The sequence below is a fragment of the Sceloporus undulatus genome, chromosome 7 (assembly GCF_019175285.1).
Source record: "Sceloporus undulatus isolate JIND9_A2432 ecotype Alabama chromosome 7, SceUnd_v1.1, whole genome shotgun sequence".
Lineage (NCBI taxonomy): Eukaryota > Metazoa > Chordata > Lepidosauria > Squamata > Phrynosomatidae > Sceloporus > Sceloporus undulatus.
In genome coordinates, this window is record NC_056528.1 from 22352966 (window position 1) to 22368240 (window position 15275).

At 42.2% G+C, this 15275-nt stretch overlaps 1 protein-coding gene across 3 annotated transcripts in view; it reads right to left on the reverse strand.

The window, feature by feature from the left end:
• SETX (senataxin) overlaps positions 1–15275 on the reverse strand; it is a 48128-nt gene that overhangs the window by 5094 nt on the left and 27759 nt on the right. For 2 of the 3 annotated variants that reach the window (XM_042478560.1, XM_042478561.1), the window contains 8 exons: positions 14991–15106; positions 14025–14096; positions 12745–12894; positions 7348–7455; positions 5716–5903; positions 4779–4871; positions 909–1073; positions 255–353 (listed from right to left, as the gene is read on the reverse strand). In XM_042478560.1, coding sequence (XP_042334494.1) covers positions 255–353; positions 909–1073; positions 4779–4871; positions 5716–5903; positions 7348–7455; positions 12745–12894; positions 14025–14096; positions 14991–15106 — 991 coding nt within the window. Of the gene's footprint in view, positions 1–254; positions 354–908; positions 1074–4778; positions 4872–5715; positions 5904–7347; positions 7456–12744; positions 12895–14024; positions 14097–14990; positions 15107–15275 lie in introns of those variants that run through there. The other variant, XM_042478562.1, reaches the window with a different exon arrangement.

A 15275-nucleotide genomic window follows, 5' to 3' on the forward strand; every position in this document is an offset into this window, starting at 1 on the left:
ATCACGCCCCCATCTTGGTGACTGCTCACAACATAGACTGACCTGCAATCCCAGCTCTTGCACATTGCCATGTGATGCTGTGTGTATGGGCACACAGGCTGTGCCAAGAAGAACCTCTTAAGTTTGAAGCCAAGGGTTGCTGCCTGTGCCAGCCAACACCCCAGAAGCAGGCTGCCTCCAAGGCCACAGTTGAGGATTAAAATGGAAAACTGGAGTATCTGGTTAGTGCTTAAAAAGGGGTGGCTGAACCCTACCCAATGGATCCTTGTGTACTGTTTGCCCGGACACAGGTAACAATGATGCAGTCCTTCTCTCGGCCCTGGAACCCATCCACTGTGTCCACTTCACTGGCGCTGCAACAGAGAGGAGAGGAGGGTCACATGGCTGTACTTCCTAATGACCAGGTTATCTCTCCCTGCCCTAAGTCTCCTGGGACGGTGTCCCAGGACAGGGAGTCAACAAGAGGATTCAGAGCGGAGGGATTCAGCAACCCACAGTCAGTGGCAGAACAGCAGGTGTGGGAAGTGCTGCGGCACTGAGTGTGTGGTCCTCAATCTGGCTGAGCAAAGAGATTTTTATTATCATTATAAGGATGGATCAGGATATTTCAAGCATAACCATGGGCAATATGGCAACCCAATTTTGTTTCAGTCACCTTTCCCTTCCACTTCCCTGTCCTAAGCCCCCTAATATTAATCCTGGGGAGGGTGAGCTAATCAAAGCTCTATCCATTCCCACCTCCCTCCTATAAAGGAGTGGTTGATGGGCAGCAAATCTGCACTCTGTTTGGAACCACTCTACTGACGCCCTGCAACTGTTTGCAACTAACTCGACTGATGCCCTGCTGAGAAGAAATCAAGGGAACCAATTAGAGAGATTTATCCCATTCATGGCTCATAAATTTTTACCTATTTTCTCCAAACTCTCTATCCAGCTGCTTCCGGATTCTTCTTTTTTGTGCACTGTATGGGGTGATGATTCCAATGTGGCGATAGCCGATGTCCCTCCTTTTCTCCTTAATTAACTTCATTAATTCTATCACCAGCCTCACTTCCTGGGGATTAGCATAGGAACTGAACAAAAGGAAACAGAAAAGAGAAAGATTTTGCAAGGTGGTGGGGGGCAAGGGAGGAGTGAACAGAGGAAAGGATGAATTCAAACCACGCATTCTAGTCTGTACAAAAATTTCCTCACAAGATTTTTGGAGAAGGGAAAAAAAAAAGGGATAAATCTTAAAACCTTGAAGAGCAACCTCTGCCAAGCCCCCTGCATCCCAACGGTTGCTTCTGGAGGCTTTTGACTGCTCTGACTGTTGAGAGACAGGAGGAAGATGGGAGTCTTCCAGGATCAGACTAGGTCAGCCTGCAAATGGGTTTCCTGCACTGTCCATATCCTGCAAACTGCTCTGATGTACCAAGGATGTCAACATGCTAATCTGATTTTTGTGGGGGGTAGGTGGGCACGTGTTGGTGCAGCCACAAACCCCCATAAGCAGCTAAGAAGCATATCAGCCAATCCCAAGAGCTAGGTTGATGGTCCATCTAATTGGGCATTTCCCTAGTGGCCACCTGAAATACTTCTGGGAAGTTTAAAAGAAGGGCATGATGTTACAGCAGCCCTCCCTCCCTCCCCATTCTAAGATGGGAATGGAGGAAGACAAGACATCTCCCTCCATGAAGATATCCATACAATACAAAGACTGGCATGAGCCAAGGGTATAAAATATGAAATTATTGCTGACAAATGGATGCAACAAGTGTTACACAGTGGAGGGCATCTCATGGTTCCTTCATGGCTGAGCATATACAGGTCTCCACAATTTAAAGACACACTCCTGGGATAACAGAGCTTGCCTAAGCTGATGCACACATTTCTCCCAAGAAACAAAAGGTCTGGCCCCAAGCAGCCATTTTATATCATGAAAGCTCATGGAAAGAAACCTGTACTGAATAAACACATGCTTCCTACCTGCTTTCTTGGAGCCAAATGGCCAGCTACCTTCACTAGGCTGAAATGGAGGAGCACCTGTGCTATGATATTTTTATCATAAAATGTGGTGATCTCACATTCTTACCCACTGGAATGATATGTCAGGATTAACAGTGAGGTCTGTGTCAGGATTGGAATCAATCAATCAATCAATGGTTATTCATTCTTGCCAGAATTGCTTAAAAATGGAAATAAAGTTATAAATGGGCTAATGGTGGCTATGGTTGTTTTATAAAGAGATATTATTGTTAAGGTTGTTATTGTTATTCTTAATGTAAGGTTGTTATTTATATTATTGTTGCTGTTAAATCTGAGGCAGTGGTTTAGAGTACTTTCCTAGTATGAGCTGAGAGGGTTAACTCTCAGGCAGAGGAAAGGAATGTGGAGCTTGGTTCCAAGAGGAAAAGGAGGTGGAAAGGAAAGATTGGCATGACAGTTTAAACTTGGAAAGGCTAGAGACAGCCATAATACGAATGGGTTAGATATAAAATAGACAATTGGGGGAATACATAATATTGTAACTAGTTTTTGTTTATAACCTTACAAAGTTATATTAATAAAATGATAAGGATAATTTCTGTCAACAGCATGTTGACAGCAGGTGGGAAGATATCTCTGTGTTTTGGTCAGGTTGATGAGAACTTTCTTGAGTTCCCAAAACAGTGGACAACTGGAGGATTCTGGATTATTCGCTATTACATCACTATTATTTGGACAGGAATCTTTGGGCCTATCTTCAGAGTTAATTGTTGTTTTAGGAGGAGTTATTAATTTTACGATAAAAGGGCTTGATTTATGTAGTCAGACTTGACAAAAAAACTCATGACTGTTTCCTGTTACGTTTTCTTTCTTTTAATAAAGTTTTTCTTAGTTTAGACACACTGCCTGAATCTAGGCTTTATTTTAGAAGAACTTGGTGGAAGACTGTTTCTGACAGTCTGGCTATAGACCCTCCCCGCTCCATACCACCTTGTAAACGAACTCACCACCCCACTTTTGGTATAAGGAACTAACATACATATGGGAGCATATGAGAATGGAGCGATTTGGTTTTCTGTAGCTCCAGAGAATAGGACCAGGCGCAATGGATTCAAACTACAGGAAAAGAGATTCTACCCTAACCTTAGGAAGAACGTCCTGACAGTAAGAGCCATTTGACAGTGGAACACACTCCCTCAGAATGGTGGAGTCTCTTCTTTGGAGTTTTTAAAGCAAAGGGTGGGTGGCCATCTGTCAGGGATGCTCTGATTGTATCTTCCTGCATGGCAGAAGGGAGTTGGATTAGATGGCCCTTCAGGTCTCTTCCAGCTCTACGATTCTATGAGGCTGAACCAGACCCAATCAGAGCACTTGTCTACCCAGCTCAGTATTGCTTACTCTGCTGGCAGCAGCTCCCCAAGACTTATGCTAGAATCTTTCCCAGACTTGCATAGAGATGCTGAAGACTGACCGCTGAGATCCTTTTGAACAATGGCCCTTCTCCACAAACTCCTTTTGCCTTGGCTAGAAATGACACCACACTGAAACCTCAGAAGGGAACCCCACCTCTCATGACATTTTGGCCATGCTAAATATTTGAACAATATATCTGATTAAACACAAACACCAATCCACTAGGGTCTAAACCAAGAATGTGAAACCTCTATGTTCAGAGGCAGTACCATATGAAGGGGAGAAGAACGCTGCACATCCACAGAGATTGTAGAGGGGCAAAGGACTATGAGCTTATCTACACCTCACAGCTTGGGCTTCTTTTTATTCTGCCAGCATCTGAAGCATGCTTGGCGAGGACTCCAGAGAGGGCCTCCTCAGTAGTTGCTCTCAGGCGCTGGAATTCCACTGATGGAAGGCGATCTGCCACTGACGAACTCTCACCAAGAAGCAAAAACATTATCACTCTGACAGGCCTTTGGCCTCATGGATTTTAAACATGCTTTGGATAAATCTGGTTTTTTATGGGTCTGCTGATTTTAACTAGTGTCTACCCTTATGGACAGTCATCATCTGCTGAGCACATGGCACTGACTCAGTCCCTCACTGACCCATCTACCTTTGCTCTGTTTATGACAAGGATTAGCTAGGTGCACTTTTCCAGAGTTTGCTAGGCTGCAAAAACACCAGGAACATAATTCTGGTAAGACCTGTTTAGAGTTGCTGTCCAACGATCACTAGGGAGTTGCACTGTCCGCACCTGACTGGCAGCAGCTTTCCAAGGTCTCAGGTCCTCCCAGAACAGGAGATGCCAGAGATGCAATGCAAAGCATGTACTCTATTGCTTTCTAACACAGGAGTGGGGAACTTCTTTACTGTAACAGGTGTTTGAAAGTGGAATGGGCTGCCTCAGAGGGTGACCTTCCTTTGACAGTCTAAACTTGAGGTTGCATGGGCATCTTTCTGAGTGCTTTACTTATGAATTAGTTATGCAAAGCAGGGGGTTAGACTAAATGGCCCTTGTGATCCCTCCCAGCTCTGAGATTCTATGAACTGTGATGTTTTTGGCCCTACCCATCACTGGAATAAGGCCCCACAAGAACTTTTCTGAAACTGAATTTGGCCCAAAACAAAATAAGATGAATTATACTGGGTCAAATCACTGATCAACTCAACACTGCCTACTCTGCCTGGAAGCAGCTCTGCAGGGTTTCAAACAGAGGCCTTTCTCAGCCCCTCTTGGAAATTCCAGGGACTGAACTTGGGAACCTTCTGCTTTCAAAGCAAAGTGCTTCATTGCTCCCCACCTCCACATGTGAAAGGCTAGTTACAAATTTAATTGATGAAAACAAACTTACTCACTGTCCCGTTCTTCTTTGCCATCCAATACATCAAAGAGCAAGTACGGTTGGAAGGGCCATTCCAGAGAGAACCGGTTCTCTGCTGTTTGCCTAGGGTGTCATGGGAATTGTCAGCACAGGGAAAGCAGTACATAACGTAGCATAATGAACCAAAACAGCACACAGAGAGCCATTTTCTAAGCTCTTTGTTACAAGAGGAAAGACTCAGGATCCTGAGGATGGAGGAAGCATTCAAACTGTCAAGTTCTGTGTATCTAAAAACAAATGTCTGCACCTAGAAAGCTAGTACAGGACAGAGAAGCAATTGTCTTGAGTGCTCCACTCATGTTCTACATGTGGAGAATGCTTTTACATAGGTGAAAGCATTCAGAAATATGCTATACATAGAAGAAATTGTACAGTAGCTGAATCCCATGACCTTAGTCCTTAACTGTATCTTTGTTTTATATAACTGTTCAATTAACTGTTCAGTTTCTTAATTCTGCACAACACTGGGTCTAATCTATTCAAGAAGGAAAATATGTTAACAAAATTCTGAACTCAGAGCATGGTCCTTCAGACTTTTGGCCAAGAAATAAGTGGGGTTTTACTACATCATTGTCTACACCATTCCCAGCATATTTGCTATATATATATTTTAGGTGGGACTTGAGCATCCAAAGATTTTGGTATCCACTGGAGGTTCTGGGACCAAACCCCACTGGATACCAAAGGCCCACTGTAGTAGAAATCAGCAAGAACGATTTATAAGCTACACAATACACCCACCCACCATATACATACCAGTTGCTCTAAACTACAGGGTTCTAGAATGAGCACACACAAAAACAGGTTAAAATCTGCCAGGATAATATCGGATAACATAGCCACATTTTACCATCTTCTTCTCAATATCTGCTTGGCTCTGAGTACTGCGACAGAGACAGAGACATACCTATCAGTCTTCAGGGCATGCCCATAGATGTACTTGGAAGGGAAGAGGCAGATCTCAGGGTGCATCCTGTACTGTGTTGTCAACTGCAGGACTGGAAGCCTTCCCATGACATTCTCTTGTACCTGTTCTTGCAGGTGACTGCATAGCCGACCCATGAGAGACTGGTCATAACCATAATTCTGTGCTTTCTGCCAATATTGGAAAGAAAATTGAGGAAGATGATTTGGCATAACAGTGGTAATTAGAATTTACACAGTGGTTTTAGAATGCTCAATGCATCTCATGAATGTTTTCTTGTGGCAACCCTTATAATTGCACTGTGAAGGAAATCAGTTTTACTATGGCTGTTTTAGAGACTAGGAATGGAGGTGAGCACTTGTTTAAGGGCCACAGAGTGGTTCAAGGTAGAAAAGAGAGCACATTACCCTGTCTTATGCACAAACATCACTAAAGCACCCTCCCTTTTCCCTAGCTGCCAGCGGTTAAGACAGCAGCAGATAAGGACAAGGAAAAAATGGTATTTTAAAAGGAGGTTAATGGAGGATAAGCCTATCAGTGGTTACTAGCCATGCTAGTGATATGCCATCTCCAAAAGCAGAGGCAGCAAACTTCTGCTGTGGTGCAACCATTGAAAATACTACTGCTTGTGAGTTTCCCGCAAGGAGTTGGATCAGTTACTGTGGAAAATGCAGGGCTTTGGCATGATCTAGCAAAGCTCTCCTTATGTTCTCAGGATGCTTCTTGTAACTGTCCAATGTTCTGTGAGCAGTCAAATACGCTTTACACATATGGGATCTGTGCCTGTGCAGAGCAACATTAGGAAAACTTCCTTAACTTAGAAAAGTCTTGTATCCCTGTTAAGCAGAGAAACCATGTCCCAACACAAACTTCAAGGCAGAGTGTGTGTGTGTTTGTGTGTAATTCTCTCAAGGAGTTTTTCAGATGTTTTGAACTACAATTCCCACAACCCTCAACCACTGATGATGGTGAGTAAGACTAATGAGTGTTGTAGGCCAAGAACATCAAAGTTTTACTCCTCATAACTGCTCCTTGAAATATATTTTCATCGAAGTTTCCACTCCCGTTCAACATAACGAAAGAAAAGTAAGAGAGCAGAGAAAGAGGGTGGTAAAGTTTTCTGAAACAAAGCTCAGCACAGGCACAGTTCACACAAGGGAGAGAATTTTAAAAATGTAATTTATCAGTTTACAGGAAAGTTATCAGCTTTGCACTGTGATGAATGCTTCCCAGTCCTGGGTTGTTTATTAATTTACATAAAAGGTGTGGGAAAAGATTACTGGAATTATTCCATCCTTAGGATGTCCAAGAATCCCTTGCCACAATTCTACCAGCATATTTGCTATATTTCCCCCCTTATATAAAGGTTGCCACCTATCAGTGAATTGGTTTCATAGAAATGTAGTGAACTGTGCAATTAATTCGATCAGGCAAAAACCCAATCCATGCAACCAGCTCATCCACTATTAAGATTTGCTTAAAACCAAAAACAAATTCACACTTATTATACCAAAACAGAGCCTCTTGAATGTTAGAAAAAGGCAATCAAATCTCCCAGCTATACAGCTTCATCTTTCCCCAAGCCACAAAAATCTCTGCAACTGGAGTACATACCACAGATTTTACAGTGGGTGGGAGCTGCTTGGGGTCTCCAACCAGGACAAGCTTTTTGCAGCCGTGAATGAGTGGAATGAGAGTTTCAACTTCACAAGTCTGCCCTGCCTTTGGACAAGAAAGAAACAGAGTGAAAAAAACAAACAAACCAGGAAGAACACACCAGATAGCAGGAAAACAGAAAAGCTGCAGGCTCAGATCCAACTCAGTGTTTTTGTCTGAGAGAGAGGGGATAACAGACTACCATCCTCTTTTGGAGATCACTCATACCCAATGAACAACTTTTGTAGCTGGGGTCCCCTCAGCCTCACTTTCAGGAGTATATATGGGGATTCAGAACTATACTACAGACGAAAGGTCCCCGGGGATCTCAGGGCTTTTTCAATAAGGGTTTATCATTTAAGTCTGCTTGGCTCTGTCATCTTCTACCCGCTTCTTGCTCTTGTAATATAATCCCTCTTGTAGAATAGATTTTTAAATTCTATTTTACAGTTTATTCTTTCTTACTGACATGGCCTCTTCTTCTTCCTTCCCTTTTCTTGTTTGCTTTGTCTCTTCCTTTATTGGATTGCATGTCTGCAGGCAGGGATTGTTGCCAATTTTTACTGCTATGTTAAGCTCTGATTAAGCTGCTTAGTCCATGTTTGGTGCCATAGAAATAATTAATGACGACAGTACAAAAGGAAGCAAGATCATGTATCCCTATGGGAAGCACACTGGGAGATATTGTGGTGCTCTGCCACACTCTATAAAGGGGAAAGACTGTGGGGCTACTTTGTATGCAAAAAAAAAAAGAAATGATGCAGAAGGACTTCTCTCTGGAACCGTGAGTGACTGCTGATGCTGGTCCATGGAGAGTGTGCAGTGTGGTCCTGGGATTGCAAGCATCTCTCTGGGCTCTGAGGTGCCAAAGTGATCTCAGCATCCCCCTATGAGATGTCCTCATACAACACAGGACTTTTGGGCCCTAGTTTTAAATAGGCCTCTTGTGGGCCTAAAAGAGCAGCAAGGTGGTGGTGGTGGTGAAAATGCTCCCCTTCCCTAGGTCTCCTAGAGGAAGTTGAGAATTTTCTGAATTAGAAAATAAACATAAACTAAGGCCCTAAAAGGCAGGGGTCCCAGCATGGTGTAGCAGTTTGAGCACTGGATTATGACTCTGGAGACCAGGGTTCGAATCCCTGCTCTGCCATAGAAACCCATTGGCAAGTCCCACTCGGCCTCAAGGATGGCAAAAGCAAACCCCCTCTAAATAAATCCAGCCAAGAAAACTTTGTGACTTGAAGCCACATAAGAACAAGAACAAACGGCAACATGTCCTCCATGGGAGGGACTATAATAAAGCTGTCCAGCCCCTGGCAGAACTAATGTTCTGATTTGGAATATTGTTGCATGCCTTCAAGTCACTTCCGACTTATGGTGACTCTAAGACAAAGCAATCATGGGTTTTTCTTGGCAGAATTTGTTTAGAGATTTGTCTCCATTGCCTTCCTTTGAGGCTGAGAAAAGATGCTGAAGTAGGTTACCATGGCTGAATGGGTATTCAAACACTGGTCCCTCAGTGTTCTAGTCCAACACTCAAATCACTACATCATGCTGGCTCTCCACTTGATATATGCCAGTTGCCTATGTTTAGGGACACACAGAGGAAGGGAAATGTTTGCAGAGCATTATACCCAGTTCTCCCTTCCTTACAACCACAGGCATGTTCTTTATAGCCCTGAGTATGATAGTGCGGATTATCAAGGGGCCCAAAGTGGGCCATTATTTTGCCTCATAACCTGGCGAAGACTGGTTTGCAAAAGAATAGAACTGGTCAGAGTTAAATTAGTCTTCCCTAAACCTAGCCATCATTGCTTCTCCTTTATCACACACTTTTTGTGTAAATACAAATGCCCAGACTCAGGTAAAAAATGAGGAGATGGAAAACAACTCAACTGGTTTTAAGATGTAATGCTTCAGAAATTTTTAATATTATGGACATGTTGACTTGGACCCATTCACTTCAGCCTCCCATTTCCAAAGTCATGAGGAATGGATCAAAATCATTAAGTTCAAACCTAATATTATGCCTTATCTCAATTAAAAGACTTGCCTAGTGGCTATATTATGAACTTTTTGGCACCAGATAAAATCCTTATTATTCTCCCAGGCACTTAAGAACTGTTGTAGGGTTTCTGCACCCTTTCCCTCTTATTCTGCCACTGGTCTAGCTTATCAATATCAATATCAATATTATTATTATTATTATTATTATTATTATTATTATTATTATTATTATTATTATTACGAGTAGTAGTAGTAGTAGGGTGGTAGTAGTATCCTACTCTTTTCCCAGAATTGGGACTCATAGTGGCTTCACAATATTAAAAAACAATACAATTGAAACATATGTGGAAATGTTTTCTTGCCTGTTGTGTGAACTATCTCAGTTTAGTATTCTGCTTCTTTAGGCATTTTACAATCATAATACTGTTGTTATCCGACAATACAATGGTCACATAAAGTTTGTTAGTGGGCAACTTAAAAACACAATTAACTAGCCAAGATTGCAAACCATGGAATGAAATTGGTTTCTTTTGCTAAAACCATAGTTAGATCTGACCACAGTTTGCCCAGGCTCAGCCTTAACAATAAACCATAGGACAATCTTTTCTTCTCCTATGGTTCCGCTGGAAGAGGAAATAAGGGAATTCAACAACCACTTAATACTGAAGTACGTTTCCAGAAAAATGATGGTGCCTTGCTTGATTCAAAATTTATGCAAAAATATTAAAAGGAATTCAAGCACCAATGTCTGCTCTCAGAACAAACATGTAAGAATCCAAGCTGAAAGAAAAGTACTTTCCATCCTGCTTATTTTCAATTCCCAGCACATCCTGAACATACTATTAAGTTGTCTTGTTCTTGTCAGGGGCTGGAGAAATAGATCAGGTGTTGACAAATGTTGTGACAAGGGCAGCATGCCCAGAGAATGAATAAGTGCCTTCAGTTGATGGGTTACTTTTATAACTGGGGTAATTACATCTAGTAGTCTTAGACTGCCAGGCAGAAGGGCTGCCTGACAATCTGCAACTTTTAATAGCACGCTTTCCTCTTAGAAAGATATTAACAGAGCTCTTGGACAGAGTACAAGCTTTGTGTCTATTTACACTCCATGCCCGCCCTCAATCTTTCTGGGTAAGGGATCACCAGAAGGCAGGCTGAATGCTCTCAGGAAGCTGGCACTGCTCTGGGACAGATGCACCGCAGCTCTACTCAGCAAAAGGGGCAGTGCCTGTAAATAGCATGGTTCAAGAGGAAGTGCTGGCAACATCAGAACAGATGCCAACCACTGCTCTTGGTGAGGGGTTAAATGAGGTTACACCCTGTGTCTATAATGTAAATTATTCTCGCAAGCAGACATGCCTGTAAAGGTGGCCAACCGGATCCTGTTCGTATGGGAGAAGCAGAGATGCTGGGGTGGCATGAGGCAGGGGCAGTCTCAGTATGTTCTAGGCAACTCATTGAATTCAAATGGATAGTATGAATTTTTACTATGCAATGTCCCAGTTCATATTCTTTAGTCCAATTCTTTTAAGTAAACCGCAAATCAACTACTCATAACTAACCACCTCTCAGAACCCCACCTCCAGAGTCCTAAACAGCAAGGGCATCGACTGTCATAAGCCTCAGAACCATTCTGATGTTGGTATTGCCCCAAGCCCCGTGCAGCAGCCAAATGAACTGCATTCCCCATCTCACCCCACCCACAAGCCCATAAATCCCACCTGGATGAATAAGGGAATACAGGCCATCCAGTTTAACACACACACACCCCAATCAGTGTGGGATCTCCAGCTAAAGCATCCACAGCAGATAACTGTCCACCCTCTTGTTGAAGACATCCGGGGAAGGAGACTCAACCACCTCTCTTGGCAATTGGCTTCACTGTCAAATTGCTTTTGTAAACAAGAAGCTCCTTCTATTGTTCAGTCAAAATCTACCTTCCTGAAACTTAAAACCATTAGACCACATTCTAGATCATAGAATCACAGAGTTGGAAGAGACCACAAAGGCCATCCAGTCCAATGCCCAGCCGTGCAAGAACTCACAATCAGAGCATCCCTGACAGATGGTCATCCAGCCTCTGCTTAAAAACCTCCAAAGAAGCAGATTCCGCCACACTTGAAATGAAGCTTCTCTTAATGTAGGCTAATATAGCATTCATCTTTTTGCTGCAGCATCACACTGTCAGCTCATGTTCAATTTATGATTAGCAATAATCTCAAAGTCCTTTTCGTATATAATACTGCTGAGCCATGTAACTCCTATCCAATACCTTATGTATTGGGGTTTTGTGGCCAAATGTAGAATTTTGCATTTGTCTCTACTGTATTCAAATTGATTTTATTGATTTCTGCCTAATATTCTTGCTTATTAAGACCCTTTTGACTTCTGTCCCTGTCTCCCAATATGTTAGCTACCCCTCCCAGTTTTGTTCATCTGCAAACTTGATAGGGATTTCCTCCACACACAAATTCATCATCTAGGTCACTGATAAAAATGTTGAAGAATAATGTTAGGACAACACCCTGAGGCTTTCCACTCAAGACCTCCTTCCAGTTTGAGGTGCAGCCATTGATGATGACTCTGAGCATGGTTTTCCAACCCTGGCAATCAATGGGGTGACAGATGTCACAGCCAGATCGCCCTCACCAATTATGGATCCATCTGATGGTGCTTTTGTCTATTCCACATTTAATCAGTTTGCTAATCAAAATAATATGGGTGACTTTATCAAATGTTGTAGTGAAATCTAGGTAAATCTAGGTAAATGACATCCACATCATTCTCAATATCTGCTAAACTAGTGATCCAATCCAAAAAGTAATAAGATTAGTTTGGCAGGATTTCTTCCTAACAAACCCATACTGGGTCCAAATGATCACTGCATTGCAAGAAAAGAGATTCTAACTCAACATTAGGAAGACCTTCCTGACAATAAGAGCTGTTTGACAGTGGAACATGCTTCCTTGGAGTGTGATGGAGTCTCTCTCTTTGGAGGTTTTTAAACAGAGGCTGGATGGCCATGGTAGTCTCTTCCAACTCTATCATTCCATGATTCTAAGGTACTTGCAGACAGACTCCTGTTTTTTGTTGATGCTGTATGCCTTCAAGTCATTTCTGACATGCGGCAACCTAAGGCAAACCTATCATAGAGTTTCCTTAGCAAGTTTTTTCAGAGGGGATTTGCCATTGCAATTGCTATCCTCTGAGGTTGAGAAAGTCAACCTAGTCACCCAGTTTACATGGATGAGCCAGAATTCAAACCTAGAGTCACAGTCAACACTCAAACCACTACACCACTTTGGTTAATCCATTCTAATGTTTTCCATACAACCCTGGCATTGCACTGACCTCGTCCACAATTACACAGCTGACAGGATCACCGCCCAGCCTCCGGAAAGCTGATTCCAGGAGCACTCCACCACTGGTGCTCAGTGTGCAGCAGAGAATGTGAGACTCCAGGATGATACTCGCTTTCAGCTCCTGAGATCGTCCGTGGACCTTCAAACACAAAAGCAGGAGAACATTTTTAGACAGAGCCTATTTTCAGACATATGTCATTGTACTTTTACTTTTCATTTAGCAGCAGCAACTAAGATCTTGTTCTGTGCAGGCAAATCTAGTCTCTGCACAGGGTACAGTTAAGATGTGGTCGGCTCTTTTTAGTGCGGGAATCAGTTCACAGAATCATAGAGTTGGAAGAGACCACAAGGGCTATCCTTTCAAACGTTTTAACAAGGCTATCATATCCCCTCTTAACCTTCTCTTCTCCAGTCTAAACATCCTCAGCTCTCTAAGTTGTTCCTCATAAGGCATGGTTTCCAAACCCTTCACCATTTTAGTTGCCCTCCTTTGGACACGCTCCAGCTTGTCAACATCCTTTTTGAACTGTGGTGCCTGGAACTGGACATAGTATTTCAGCTGAGGCCTGATCAAAGTAGAATAGAGTTTTTATTTTGTCTTTTCAAATTGTTTAGTATGTTTTTATTCTGTTAAAATAATTTCTTACTGTTCTATACTCTAACAGAAGCTTGTAGAAAGGAAGCAAGCAAGCACGAACCTGGAATTGCTTTCATAGACATTTGTAGTCTATTTCTTCAGGTCTATGAAACCTTATGCTACTAGCTACTTTCTTTCAGTTGAGTCTGAATGGTGTTACAAGATCTCTTTCCAAACTGATTTTCCAGACTAACACAGCTATACTTTATATTGTTTAAATCGGCCAAAATTATTTTATGGTACACTGCCCTAAGAGAATGTGATGTGAATATTTTCATAAATGTATAAACAAATAAAGATTCAGATCTTGCACCATTAAAGGGGTATCTCAGGAGGTGTAGTCAGTTGTGCAAGTTAAACATGCTGAAATGCCCACTTCTAGACAGCTGTTACAACTACAGTAGCCCAAACCACTATTGCATCTGGATGTCCAAACGAAGTATCACTGGAATGTGGAGAACATTTAGCTATGTGTTTCTTTTTGATCAGATTTGAGGTAGCGAAGTGCAGTGTGATAATTTTTCCCAGCCTTAAATTCTGCCAAAACAGAAACACTCTAAAACACCATGAAATGAAGCACAGCACCAAATGATGTTGTTTTCAAAGAGCCTTGCCAGGAAAAACCCTCCTACCTCCTTCAGTTGAGAAGCCAGGCGCTGCCTCTCCTTTGAAAGTCTGCAGATTTCTTCATCTAACTGTTGCTTCTGAAATAAGAAAAAAACACATTCTTTTTTTTAAAGTACTAAAATATTTTATTCCACTGGAAAGGAGGTCTCTATGATTTTCCTTACTGTAGGTCCACAAAGTTGCCTCTAGGCTGGTGCTGCCCATCCTGACCAGCAGGAATGCTCCAGGACAAGAGGGAGAGAGAGGCAATTCCCATGATCGCTACTTGATCCATTTGAACTGGAGATCCAGTGAGTAAATCTAAGACCTTCTATATGCAAAGCACACACTCACCACAAAGTTACAGTCCCTCTCCTATGCCTAGAAACCAATATAGCTTTAATGTTGATTTTGAACTCTGCTTCAGAGGTCTAAAGCTTTTTTGGCACCATAAATTTCTGTATTGGGAGGTGAAGGAAATCTGATTAATCTGGATCTAGATAAGAAAATACTGGCATACCTAGAATCACAGAATCATAGTGCTGGGAAAGTCCTTATGGACCACTGGGTCCAACCCCATGCTTAATGCAGGGTCTTGAGCTACAACATCCCCAGCAGGGAACTGTCCAACCTCTTTTTGAAGACCTGCAAAGAAGGAGACCCAATCACCTCTCTAGGCAATTTGTTTAAATACACAGATATAGGATAGGGGACACCTGGCTGAATGATAATAAATAATATTATTGATATTAATAAACATTAATATTAGGAAGCCATTAATCAGTTCAAAAAAAGTGTTGAAATGGAAATTATGACAAGAGTATACATGACCAGTTGCAGACAGAACAGTGAAATTTTCAAACTGTTGAGTCAAACAATGGGCAATCAGCATCTTCTGCAAATCTGCCAATCCAGTGCAGATCACTCAGAGATATAGAATCTGAGCTACCTTCTGACAGTCCCTGCAATAAGTAACAGTAATTCAGAACTACCTTCTCTCTTTTCTCACTTCGGTCCATAGCACGCTGGCGAGAAAGCATGTCCAGTTGCCGATCCAGATCTTCTTTACTCTTTTGGAGATGTTGGTCTTTGCCAAGAGTTGCTCTGTCTACAGGATCAAAGAGAACACTTTTATGCATCCTCTAAATTTTGGCTGCTTCCAAAATATTGTTCCAAGCAGCTTAGAGACCTAAATATTTGATTTATTTATTAAATGTCTAGATTCCAAACCCTATATACAAATAATTTAAACCGTACCAAAACAACTCTCCCTCTAA